The sequence below is a fragment of the Lepisosteus platostomus genome, chromosome 3 (genome assembly GCF_059453375.1).
Source record: "Lepisosteus platostomus isolate fLepPlt1 chromosome 3, fLepPlt1.hap1, whole genome shotgun sequence".
Lineage (NCBI taxonomy): Eukaryota > Metazoa > Chordata > Actinopteri > Semionotiformes > Lepisosteidae > Lepisosteus > Lepisosteus platostomus.
The window spans coordinates 60,578,122-60,592,057 of record NC_142613.1 but is presented as its reverse complement, the minus strand read 5'-3'; the positions used below and the strand labels follow the sequence as shown (position 1 = coordinate 60,592,057).

The window sequence follows — 13,936 nt, the reverse complement described above, 5'->3', positions numbered from 1 at the left end:
TCTTTTTCTACGTTAATATGCTTTCGGTAAAAATTGAGAATATCCCCGTGCATAAGGGTATCAAGCTACATTCCTACTTACCAAATAATTGTATAGTCGACTGCCAATGGCATAGCACAGTATCAAATGCGACTCACGGTCTCCATGAACGTCTTCATCAACAGTATGTTTAATCCGTTGAAATTTAAAACTTACTCTTTGGTAACGCGCATTAAGTAATGATTACTGCTTCATTCATTTTCTTATTTACGCATTCCCATGGGAACAAATCTTTTAGCGCCCCACTCATTTGAAACCCTTGATTGGCTAAAACAGAATATTCTCGTCATCAACTGGCCAGTTCAGCCCTCTTGTCCTCGTGTGACGTTGTCATAGCAGCAGGTCACACGCTGTTGTTCAGGTTGATTTAGTCGTGAAACTTGATCGGACTTTTGGCTTGCTTTAACAGCCCGGTTGTTGGAGTTTGATTATTACTGAGAAATTGGTACTGCTGCTCAGTACCCAGCACAACGCAGTGAGTTGTTTCGTGATGGAGATGACATTCGTATAAGAAAAAAAAGTGACGAGAAGAAAGTTGTCATTACCTTCGTACTAAAATACGTCGTATTTAGAAAATACGTCATATAAAATGTAATAATCTGTAAAACGATTACGTTAAACCATGAAACACTAAACGATTGAACTATGTAGGTATTTATGCCATATTGTACTCAATATCCATGTGGCACTTCTATTCTTCGGTGGACACCACACGCCTTGGCAAATTGAATGACTTTATGATCACTGTAGCTGCTTCCTACGAGCTGTTCACTGGATGTAAGTATACTATCCTTGTAAATCGAAGTGCATACCCAAGAAAATATGTACTGCTTTTTTAGATGCCTGTGTATTAGAATTGAAAATAAACATACCGTTAGGGCATTATTGAGATATTTTTAAATGGTACTAAATGAACATTTATGCCTTTTATTTGTGAAATAAGTATGGTTCTTTACCTTCTGTGACACACCATTAATATACGGTATACAAAAGGTAGCATTTTTTTAGTTTTAATTTTTGTCTCAGTTCTCTAAAATCAGAATTTACCCTTGTTTTAATGATAAATGTGTTTCTTTGATTAGTCCTTCACATTTGGTTAGCGTCTGTAGACATCCATTAATCTGCAGTATGATGCAACTTTAAAAAACTTCCATCTTTCTCTTTAGTTCACACCTCTGCCAAACTTTGCATTCAATTTCCCAGTTGTCAGTCAGCGGTCCTCTTCTGCTTTTTTTTCTACCTTTTCCTTTCTCTGTCCTCCTCCTTCCTCTGAGTCATCTGATGACTTTGCCTTCTATTTATTCCACAATTCATCTCCTCTGTCACCCCATCAAGGTTTTCTTCTTACATCTACTGGTTTTCCTTTCTTTCCCTCCTTCATTCCTTACTCTGAGCTCTCCTCCTTGTTCCAGGGCCACTTTATTGTATACCTCTTGCATTCAAAACCTCCCCGCCATTCCCCTCTTCTAGCTGTTAGCTTCAATCTCTATTTTTCCTCTCTACTTTTAATATTTCTCTGCTTTTAGATGGTTTGTCCTGGTTTTAAACAGGCCTTCATTAAACTGCTCTTAAAAGTAAAAAACACCCTTGATCCCCAATCCCTACATGATCATCTGTGAATTATCTCCCTGTCTCCGTTCTGTAAAACCCACCGAGCGGGCGTTGAACTGTGTGCTTTGAGCTGGTCTCATGGAGCACTCACTGCTTGACCTTCGCCACTCTGTCCTTCACTTGGCACACTCAGCAGGAACTGCTCTCTTATTCCTTATTCTCATCCCTCAACGTGAGCTCACCTCCCTCTCCTTTGGCTTTTTCCTTCTGGATCTTTGTGCCGTCTTTGACACTAGAGATCTCCTGTCCTGTCTTGAATCTTCTGTCAGCATTTTGTAACCCAGGAAAGCCTGGCACTGTTCTTACCTTTTTCTCCTCTGGCCGTGCTGATGACACATAACTAAGTTTCCTCACTTGACTCTCTCCACTCATGTCCTCCCCAGGGTTCTGGTTTGGGTCTCCTGCTCTTACTATTTCTCAAGATCCACTCCCCGTTGATCTTATCTCCTGGACTATCATGTCTTTTTTATGCTGCTGATGCTCAGCTCTTTCTCTCTTTTCCTTTCACTGATACACATCCTTCCTGCGTCTCAGCCTCAGTGTAATCTCCTCCTGGATGTACTCACATTCTCTTTAAGTCCACCATTCACAGTTTTACAGTATGTCCTTTTCTCCTTCGTTTTTGTCTGTTCTGCAGACCTCTTCACCACTTTTGAAGAGAGGGAGAGAAAGAAAGGCAGATGATTAGTGGTCAAACAAGTGGGTTGTCAAGCAGGATTCAGTTTTCCCTATATTCTTAAACTAACAGAGCATGTTAAGAGTGCAGCTTTTCATAATAGAGATATAACATGCCTTGTGCAAACTGAGCCTTCAAATCAAACAAAATTGTCACATAAAAGAGTTTGTGTTTGAATTTGAATTTTAGATTAATTAAAAGGTGGGTGTTTTTTTAAGTGAATGTCATACAAAGAATTAACATTTTTCTTTGGTAAATGTGTTTGTTCTAACTTTGATTTAAATTTTCTTGATGAAATGTATATTTATAAAACCATTCTTCAAGTTAAAACATAGGCTGATAGCTATATCAGGAGATACAAATCACAGTTCTCTTCACAGATTTAAATGATGCATATCTGACATCACTAAATAGCCATGCAATTGTAAATAAGTGTCACTTTCTAACACACTGTTGCAACTGTATAAATGTTATTTCCATTGTATGTATTACAGATTGTAAGGATTTTATACATGGATTTGCACTATCTATGCTGAAGTGTTACTATACATATACTGTACAGTATATGCTGTATGGTGATGTCTATTTTTTGTGTTTGTGTAAAGTTTCATTTACTTTGTAGTCGAAAACTGGTCAACAAACCAAGACTTGTACTTTCTTTGTGTAAAGATGACTTTTAAATTAGTTTGTTGCACTATGTGATACATTCTAAGTTACCTTCAAAATGAAGCTGTAATTAAACGAGCTGTTTACTCAGTTAAGAAATGCAACATGATCTGTTGATTCTTCTTTCAAAATTGAAGCTTGCGAGTTAGATTTCAGAGTCTTGCTTGGTCATTTTCTTGTTTTAGGTAAGACATGCCTGTGAAGGTGAAGAACACTATCTCAAAAGGTTCAATAATAATGCACTCAACTGACCCCATCCTTTTCCAGAATTCGGACACAAAGGAGCCAGCAGTAAGTGCGTGTCATAGCACAGTGGGTCCTAATTCTGGTTTTGAGGACCGCTGTACAGTGTCTTCTGTTTTTATATCCAGCTGGATTGTTAATCAGAGTTTAATTAACTTCAGTTTTATATTTGAAGCATATTATTACATTTGCTTTCAGCTCTTCAGGTCAAATGGAATTTGTAGTGGGTATTCAACCCTATACCAATTAAACTCATACCCCTGTATAAGAACATTCAGTATACGAATTTTCTGTAATCCAAAAATGAAGAATTTGTACCTTGTAATTCATTACAAGAATGAAATTTCGCTACTCCGAACTTTGAAAATTCAAAAGTGACTGACTTTGGCCAAGAACCTTCTGCAAACATCTGTTTTCCATTTACGATCTCCCGGGGTATGAGTGTACTACTTTTTAAGAACTATCCTCATTTGGGTTTGATGTCTAAAATTTAAACAGTTGGATCTCTGTACAAGGAAAAATATCAATTATGGGAGTATATGATACATTCTCTTTTCTACCAGTGTCTATTCATCATAAATTAATCTCCCATTAAGGACCCATTATTTAGGCAGAAATAGGGGTAATCACATTGAGGAAAGTGCTTTAAAATTTTGTATACTGTAGTTGTTAGGGAAAGTAAAGTATCTTCGAAGTAGAGTATTTTGAAACTCTGGCCTGCAGAAAAAAAATTACTAAAAATCTAAATTACCAAGACCAGTTAAGACTCTTCTCGATAACCCCAAAGATAAATATGACAATTTAACATCTTTAGCAGGATAACCTTTTTGAATCAAAACGAGTCTTTATGTAAGCCAATAGGGTTTATATGAAACATTTCCATGTCTTTTGAAACAAAATCATGCATGAATTAAACAAACAATGAGTAATTGTGGTTCAGAGGATATGAAAAAGTAAGTGAACCTCTAATTTCATTTGCTCAATTAAGGGAATAATCAGAATCAAGTTTTTTTTTTAAATTATGTAGATCTTGGGGGTTGAGTTCGGAAGGCCCCACCGTATAAAACGATCAGAAACATTGTGGGTTTGGTCTGCACCATACAGGCTTGCCACAATCTAAGGAAATCTCTGAGCACCTCAGAAAAAAAGAGCTGTTGATGTTCATCTGTCCAGAAAGGTTTACAAAACCTTTTCTAAGGATTTAGTGCCCCACCTGTCCACTGTCAGACAGACAGTCTACAAATAGAGAAGGTTCTACACCACAGTCATTCTACAAACCTGGTCTCAGAATCCAACATATAAGAAAAATGTATCTAGAAGAGTTAAAATAATTAAACACAGTAATACCTTCTGTGATTACACAGCTTATTGTAGAAAAAGGATGGCATGTTAAGAATGTATTTACAGTCTATTTTTTATAAACATCTATTGTATATTTGAAAATAGGCATTACTTATCTGCATAGATAAAGCAAAATATTATTGACCCAGGAGCATCATGGGAGAAAAGGAGTTGTATTGTATCTATCTCATGTCCTTCTACCATTAGTGTAAAAATATGTGTAACTGAGAGGCATTAAACTGTTTTGTTCCACAGCCACAGCCACCGAGAAATCTCGATAAAGACCAGGTGGTATCAATGTCTGGGTCAAGGAGATCACATAGTGCTAGAAACAAAATCCCCTGGGTGTCTGACTGTGTGTTGAAAAGAAAGGATGCAGTGGACTGGCTGTCACGCAACCCTTTCACACGTATGCAGGTACCAAAGACAATTCTACAGTTTTCAAGAAACTTTTAGACTGTCTAAAACAAATTTAAATATTCATTTAGAGTAGGTGTGTGTTTGCATTTCTCTTAAATGTCCTTGTACTTGCTATTAACCGTTTTGTATGTAATGGGGGACACTCTTTTGTAGATTCTACTTAGATTCTTACTGTATGTGACACACTAAATAAATAAAGACCAGGTTCAAGATCAATAACTTTGTCCAAGATTGTTAAATCATGCTTGTAACTAGAGTTTCAAAGAATCATATTATGCCTCATCTTATTCACCTGAACTTTTGACGTTTTTATACTTTGTACTTCTGTAGAAAGCATTCTATATTTCAATAGGTTATGATGTACCCCGGCTTCATTAGATCTTGTGCTGTGTAACTTAGTTGTAGTTCCCTGTGAAACTGATTGCCTACTTAAAATCTTTCTCAAATTTGAAGAGCAAATATTATAAAGCAGTATACAGTATCAGTGTTGATCTGCAGACATCATTTTAGTCAAAAATCATTTTAGAAGCTTTTCATCTAATGTCACTGACAAATGTCATTTACCTAAGTATGCACTAAGATCAATTAAATAACACTGATACACAGTAATTAGCAGTCTACTTTCTGCTGTTTTGAATCTATATTTAACCTTTACTACTGCTGTTTGTTAAAATTTGCCTTTAGAAATTCTACAGAAATTATATTTTATGCCTAATCATTTACTGTGATGACCACTTGCTTAGGCGTTAATATGATTAAACAGAACCTGCCCTTTTCTGAGTCCCCTTAGTGAATGTCCCTAAGGATATTATGGTCATATAATTAATTATACATTTCTTCCCTTAGATGGAAACTGACAAGTACTATGCTGTATAACCTAGTCTCTATTTAGTGCTTATACTAAATTGTATAATATGACAATTGCTATTTCTTAGGAGGTTAACTTTAAATAAACTGTTATCTGTTTTGCCTTTTAAAGAAATTATAGTAGATTACAAAAAAATCACATCTTTAAGTAGTATATACAATTTTTCAATCCCTTATAGGCAAAATTGCATGCTGAAAATCATGAGGCACAATTGCTTGCACAGTCTGTTTTGGACACAGAAAATGGGTTTGTTAAGGTAAGACTTTATCATTTCTAATCTTTCTTGAGAGGGAGGGGAATGGGTTGTATTTTTATGGTAAGATGGTAAAATAAAATTGTGATTATTTTTCATCTAGTTTGTACTGACGTTATTCCCCCCCAAAAAAAACCACAAAAAATAAATAATGTCAAATATTATGTACTGTAAGTAAATATTGTGCTAATTATTTTTTTTGCTAGTTATTTTGATAATTTCATACAAAATTAAATGTGATTCCCGAAATAAAGTTAATTAATATGTACATTTCTCCCCACTATATGTAGTGTAATAGCCTGTGCTATATTTGAACAGGAGCTGGATAATTATTTGAACTACAGAGATGTCCTTGAGTTGCGTAAAAAAGAACTTCTTCACAAGAAATGGAAAGAATGTGTCTCTGAGCCAATTCAGAAACAAATTAAAGAGCACATAAACAAATACTGCTATCAAGAAGCAGAGCAGATGAGAAGCATGTTTTTGCAATATTTGGATTACTGTAATACCAAGGTAAAGTAATAAGTATGTACTGTATAATATAAGTAATATCTGAAAAAGAAAACTTGAGGTATGGGTACCTGGTGTGAGTGTGTGTGTATCTGCATATCTGGCCCCTGATGGACTGGTGTCCTGTCCCGGGGTACCCCGCCTTGTGCCTGTTGGTTGCCATGATAGGCTCCAGCTACCTTGTGAACCCTTGTGACAGAGTGGGTTTTCGGGCTGCCTTTCGCTGGCAGAGGGTCGATACTTCTGGCAGAATTAGAGAGCCGACACATACAGTAGTCTCTAAGATGCCTTTCTTCCTGCCCTCAAGTTTAAACTAACAGCGAGAGACACTTGGACACTGATCGTGGAATAATACGAACATCCGCTGTCTTACAGGTGAACACAAGGAGAATCGCGTGAGAATGTTTTATAGGGTTCTCTAATGAGGACCCAGTTGGAGCTAATTGCCATTCTCACGCGAAACTGGTTAGAGAGGGAAGATTTGGGGGGCCCCCTAGTGGTGTGCAGTGGAAAAACTTTTCACCCTGAATTGTAGGAAATTTACTGCTTAAATTTAAGAACGTTTTTTCTGAAACTCACTAAGTTCTGGTAAGACTTCTAGTATTGCAGACCACAAGGTGGGACTTAACTATAAATGTACCCATTCCATTGGAAGACTGACCGTTACAAGAATGCAGAGACAATTTAATAATAATAATAATAATAATAATTGCTTACACTTATATAGCGCTTTTCTGGACACTCCACTCAAAGCGCTTTACAGGTAATGGGGTCTCCCCTCCACCACCACCAATGTGCAGCATCCACCTGGATGATGCGACGGCAGCCATAGTGCGCCAGAACGCTCACCACACATCAGCTATTAGTGGGGAGGAGAGCAGAGAGTAATGAAGCCAATTCATAGATGGGGATTATTAGGAGGCCATGATTGGTTAAGGCCAATGGGAAATTTGGCCAGGACGCCGGGGTTACACCCCTACTCTTTTCGAGAAACGCCCTGGGATTTTTAATGACCACAGAGAGTCAGGACCTCGGTTTTACGTCTCATCCGAAGGACGGCACCTGTTTACAGTATAGTGTCCCCATCACTATACTGGGGCATTAGGACCCACGTGGACCACAGGGTGAGCGCCCCCTGCTGGCCCCACTAACACCTCTTCCAGCAGCAACCTTAGTTTTTCCCAGGAGGTCTCCCATCCAGGTACTGACCAGGCTCACACCTGCTTAGCTTCAGTGGGTTGCCAGTTGTGAGTTGCAGGGTGATATGGCTGCTGGCTAATTTACAAATACCAACAGACACAAGATTGCTTATTATTGATGTCAGATTGCTGTTAATATATGAGATGTCATGTTTGTAAATAAAATATTTGTGTGTATAATTAAGCATAAATTATTCAGTATAGATAGATAAGACTTTATTGATCCCGAAGGGAAATTGACGTGTTACAGCAGCCCAGCCCAAGACAAGAATAGACAAAAAATTAAAATATGTACAGTGATAAAAAATAAATATAAAATAAATAAAAATAATTACATAGGTGTGTGCAAAATATGCTCATAGCCACTGTAAAAACAATAAAATATGTGCAAAATGTGCATAGGTATATACAGATTGAGTGTCCCAAAAAAAAGTACAATGGAGCAACATGCTGTCCAGACCATATTTGAAAGTATCTGATGTGCAGAGATACTGGTGTTAAGTATAACTTTGCTCATTTTTATTCTCACTGATCCTTGGCTTACTAATATCCTGGTATTCCTGAAGAGAAAGTCTTTTCTATTTTATGGGTATTCTGATGGCAATGTTTTAGGAAGTGTTTTGACTGTTGTATTTTAATACTGCTCATTCCTTTTTATAGTCATTTTATAGTAATTGCTGCACTTCCAAATTGCATAAGGTTTGACTAACCAGATTTTTCTGGACATTTTAGTAAATATTTTGTCTTTAGTATAAAACATACGGTACTCTTAAAATTGCACAACCATACAGTATGTAACATTCAATTTCTCTCTGAATTGAATTGTTTAAAAAATCATGTAAAACTGGCAATGAACAGAATGTAGACAGTATTGAAACAAATTTAAAAAAATTAAAAAACTTTTCATGAATAATAATGCAGAATAAAAAATTCATCTAGTCATTCTGCAGTAACAAGAAAAGGTTACTCTTTTACTAACTAAAATTCTCTGACCAAAATTGTAGAGACAATTGTTAAAAAGAAACATTATTGTTTTATTGTTTTTTATTTAAATTAATTTAACCACCAAGGTAGTGGTTTGTGTTTAAATGTGTGTTTAACGTAAATTCTCATGTTTAGTATGAGGCACTAGGTATTAATTTGTATTTATCTAAAACTGTCTCATTTTCCCCTTCCCTGAATGACTTAATTTGTTTCAATATATTATTTCTGAAACTGCATTAAATATCAATAAGGGCATTAATTTTGCACGTGTCTAAATGGCATCGTTTTTGTTAAAATGAAAAAAAAATCGTAATAAAAGTTACTTTACCACACTATTATTTAATAATATTTTTTTACAGGGTTTTGTGTTTTTAAAAGACTACGATCCACGTGAATATAATCCCTTTCTTCTACACATAAACAGACCGCATTATTTTAAGGTAAGTGTTCTTTAAGGAATGACTTCAACAAATGACTTACTTAATAGTGATGAAGATTGTCATTTTGAAGTCTGAGAAGTAGAAAAGTACTATATCTTGAAGAGTAGCTCTGTAGTTTTATATCAATAGGGACATTAATATTTTAAATTTTGCACTTGCTAATCTGTTTTAGTGTTGAATCATTTGCAAACTTGACAATTGTATTTACTATTTCCATGTATAATCCTGATGTAAATGAGGAAAAGCTGTTGTCCTAATACAGATCCCTGTGGTACTCCCAACAATTTCATCATCTCAACTTGAGAATTTTACCCCTTCTCTAATGTTTTCTGTCCTTTATCCAGTTCTTAATCCCAGTACATTTATTGGCCTGCTTCCTGTATTTTTAAAAAAATAATGTTCTATGATGAACTTTTCATCTACTGATAATCTAAATATACCATTTATATGATTACTTTGTGTCCATTTTCTTTATTTCTTTTTCAAAGAAGTCTAACAGGGTAGTAAAGGAGCCTCTCTTTTCCAATGACATATTGAATATCCCCTACATGTAAAGGGAGTAAATAGTTATCCAATCAATATAATATAAACACAATTTCTTTCACCCAGAATTTTCTCAGTTTGAGCATTAAAAACTTTTAAAAAAAATATTCCCCTTCACAAATGTGTGCATTCATAATACAACAAAATGGGATGTAGTTGAAAGGAGTTGAATACTTTTGCAAGGCTCTCAATATATTTTGTGTAGGTGGACAAGTTTATCTGTGCAAATCTACAAGATGCAAAACTTGAGCTTTTGAGTTGATGCACTTGAATGTTTGAGCAAGGCATTACATTCTGTGTCATTTGTTGTTCCAATCACCACTCCTGGAGAAACCTGTTGGTTTTTGTTCCAGTTGAGCACTTAATCTATGATGATAATTGATATTTTTAAATAGAACTTGCTTGTTCAGACTTGTTGCCTGTTACTCCATCCGTGTTTTAAAGTGTCAGTCTTAAGTGTTAGTCATCAGCTTTACCATAGGTACTGTATATGAGGTTTTACGAGCTCTCAATAACTTTTTAAGAAATAAGAGGTCTTAAGTGGTCTTGAGTTCTGATTAACAGATACAGGGGTGAAAATGTATCAGGCACTCCCAGAGAGTTTTTTTCCTTCCAAAGAGTTCCTGTTCAGCTAACACATAAGAATAAAGGAATCTATGAAACTTGGTAATTGGAGAGGATTGATACCAATTTAAAACCCCACTCAGCTTTTCAATACCTGAAATCAGATTCTCAGCTGAAGTAAATTGAGCCAGTGCCCTATCACATGAAGAGGTCTATTACACAAACTGGGTATACTTGTTTTTTTTTAAAACATACAGTAGGTTCTTACTTGGCATCAACTGATCAGATCCTAAGTATAAAGCCTGTGCCATAATACAGGATTCTAATCATCCAAGTAAACTGTTCTAACCACTATGATCTGGCAGGTAGTACTGCAGCATCAAAACATAGACCACCAGGTTCAGAAACAATTTTTATCCGCAAACAGTATCTTAAATAGTTTACATAGCTCATAGCTAACTGGAAACTCACTGCCTGTTGAAAATGCATTTTTGCGCTGCATACTGCACATTTTTTGTTTACGATTGTCCATTGTGAATTCTTATATGTTGTATTGTATTGTGTACTGGGAGAGACTGTCTTTGCACTATTCACCTACAGCTTTTACTGTATTTATTGCTGTTTTCACCTGTCTGTGCACTAAGAGAACAAGCAAAGAACTCCAATTACTTTTTATGAATTTTGGAATTAAGAACTCCAATGTACTTTTCATGAAATGGCAAATGAAGTTTGAATTTTGGATAGCTAATCAAAAATCAGTGCTAAAAAACAATAAGGTAACAACATTTCATGTGTTTCATTTTTATTCCTGTAGGTTTCAACTCCAATTTTAGAAGATCCTCTTTTGATTCAACATCAGGATCGAATGAAGGAGAAGGGAATTGTCCTTCAATGTCAAACAGGTCCCTTTTAAAAAAATGTAATTTGTGGTCTAGGTGTATAGTGCCATACAAGTACCACAAATAGCAGGACATATTGCATACAATAGCTTTTTATTTGTTTGATTCATGTAATATGTTCAGGCCATGAATACCACTACATATTTGTAGGAACTGGATTACAAAGTAAGAGAAAAAAGAGCATACTAAGCATCTGCGGTTAAATACTTTATGTGTCATCTTGAGTGGAAACAAAAATAACTCACTTTTATTAAATAACACAATGTTTTTATAAGAGAACAGACTATTCCACTGAACGTGCTATTTGAACAGCAACTGTCAGAACAAGTTTAAGGCAAATCAATGAGTCTTCTGGCACTTGATGAAGTTGAAGGAACTTTTTTGGGTCAGCTGCTCTTTTCCCACATCATGCCTGGTGACTTCATTGCATTCATGCAGATACTAGTTTCAACACCATTACGAGTGAAGCAACCAAACTCCTAATAACAGCAAACCAGAGTGAGTCAGGCACTTCAAAGGCTGGTTAACAAGTTCGACATTACAACCACTTCCAAATCCTGTTGTGTAATCCATACTAGCAAAAACAAGAGACATGATGACAGCTTCAGTACTACATTTTAAGATATAAAGTTTAAAGATACATACTTTATTTGGCAGCTACCTATATTTTGGAAATGCTATATCCATTTTTTATTACAGGAAATGTATACTCCTTCAAACAAATTGAGGAGCTTCAGAAACCAAATTTGCCTCTAGTACCACAAGGTCGCCATGGTGTTAACAGTATTAAATGGGTACGAATGCCACTTGGGGATATTGAAAGTGATTTGTGGCAACGAAGCAGGTACAACACTGCTGCTAAAACACATACAATCAAACATAACACTTAATATTTTAACTCAGATTAAAGTTTAGTTTAAATCTTAAAGAGGTGATAAGTTTCCCAGTAATAATATTTTAAAAGATACCAGCAGTCTTGCTTAAAAAAAACTATTTCACATGAAGTTAATGCCGTCACAACATTTAACATTACCCATATTTCTGAATTGTGCTTTAACTGATTAGAAAGGTTAGAAATGATGAGTTGTGCAAGGTCTAATAGATACTGATGTGTGCTTCTTTTAGCAGGGGCACAAAAGCAAATCGTACACAATGTGAACCATTAGTGCTTGATACTGTACGTTTACCAAAACTACCAGAAAGGGTATCACCAAATGTTTTTACTTGTTATTGACATTTTTAAAAATTGTACTATAAAAATAGGTTTTCCACTTTTTAGGAGCATCTTTGTCATTTAAAACAATATTCTTTGGCTCTGTTGGTTATATTTTTGTAAAAAAAATGTTTAAGCATTCTTTCAACACTGGATAACAGAGAATCTGAGATTTAATGTCGATGTCAGTCAAAAAACTTCTTATTTTGTGTGTCTAGGGACAGAAAGAAGGCCCGTAGAACTGCAAATAAACTAGAAGACAACTACAAGTGCACTTATGCATGGTACAATGCCCCATGAAGAGGATATCATGCAACATGAAGAAACAAGGACAAGAATATCAGTTTTTCAGAATATTCTGCCTATGTTCTTATCACATCTCTTCATCACCAATCTTCATATTCTTTTCAGGACTTCCTACAACTATTCAACTTGTAAGTGATAGTAACCTTATTTGCTTCTTCAAGTGCACTATCCAGCTAAATGTATGCATGGCCATACTGCAGTTTTAGTATTAAACCTTTTAATAAAAATGTGACGTAGCACAAAACAAAAATCTTAGGGTGACATTTTTGCTAACAGATGAAATTTCATATTTTTCCTATTGCTAAATTTGCCATTGACCTCTTTAGACTTCTGAACTAAGTGGCATGATGCTTTCATACAGTGTTGGCCTATGTCAGTATCTTTCAAGCATGGAAGTTTTAAAGTGACATTAAGACAACTCTAACATATAAAGTGTCTGTCCTTGATCACAGGCATCTGTGCAACTACTGTAAGCTGAGCTTTTGTTGTCTTAAAAAGCGGGTTATTGTTTGTAAAGTCAAAGATAAAGGGAAAGATAATAAATCAAATGTTCTTATATACATTAGTATATAGTTTTTAAAATCATGTGAAATGAAGAAATCCCAAACACCGTTGCGGATCCATCCATTTTCTAACCACTTCTTCCAGTTCAGTTTAGGGGGGAGCCGGAGCCTATCCCAGAAAGCAACAGGCACAAGGCAGGGCAAATACAGACACACACCCCAGGGGCAATTAACCCACCAGTATGTTTTTAGACTGTGGAAAGAAACCAGAGCACCTGGAGAAAACCCGCACAAACACAGGCAGAACATACAACAAGCACAAGGCAGGGTACACCCTGGGTGGGACACCAGTCCATCACAGGGCAGACACACAGACACGCACAACTTCACACCAGGCCCAGTGTTCCCAGAAAATTAACCAATCAGTATGGTTTTTGACTATGAGATGAAGCCAGAGTACCTGTGTTCCAAGTGAACACAAGGAGAACATACAGACTCCATGCAGATAGCACCCCAAGTCGGGAATTGAACCCAGAGCCTTAGAACTGCGAGGCAGCAATGTTAACCACTATATCACCATGACGCCCCTGGTTGCTGACGTTTTGACTCCAATCAAGCTCAATCACAAAAAAAGACCTGGAAATGGTACACATGCCAT

General features: G+C 36.0%; 1 protein-coding gene across 2 annotated transcripts; it reads left to right on the top strand.

Annotated features, from left to right (window-relative positions):
* Window positions 1-374: 374 nt before the first annotated feature.
* On the top strand, window positions 375-13,025 carry fam228a (family with sequence similarity 228 member A). 2 transcript variants are annotated; one of them, XM_088626265.1, is made up of 9 exons: window positions 376-816; window positions 3,178-3,283; window positions 4,832-4,993; window positions 6,043-6,120; window positions 6,436-6,630; window positions 9,170-9,250; window positions 11,172-11,259; window positions 11,956-12,100; window positions 12,688-13,025. In XM_088626265.1, the coding sequence occupies exons 2-9, from the start codon at window positions 3,185-3,187 to the stop codon at window positions 12,767-12,769; spliced, it is 930 nt and encodes a 309-aa protein (XP_088482391.1). In that variant the 5' UTR covers window positions 376-816; window positions 3,178-3,184; the 3' UTR covers window positions 12,770-13,025. The 2 variants fall into 2 exon arrangements, with proteins under 2 accessions (XP_088482392.1, XP_088482391.1); XM_088626266.1 differs by lacking the exon at window positions 3,178-3,283 and having other exon boundaries at window positions 375-816.
* Window positions 13,026-13,936: the final 911 nt, after the last annotated feature.

Bases quoted from the DNA above. Each gene is read 5' to 3' on its own strand.
- fam228a (XM_088626265.1), top strand. From the start codon at position 3,185: ATGCCTGTGAAGGTGAAGAACACTATCTCAAAAGGTTCAATAATAATG. The intron at 6,121-6,435 runs GTAAGACTTTAT...ATATTTGAACAG, and splicing joins CAGAAAATGGGTTTGTTAAG to GAGCTGGATAATTATTTGAA. The intron at 9,251-11,171 runs GTAAGTGTTCTT...TTATTCCTGTAG, and splicing joins ACAGACCGCATTATTTTAAG to GTTTCAACTCCAATTTTAGA.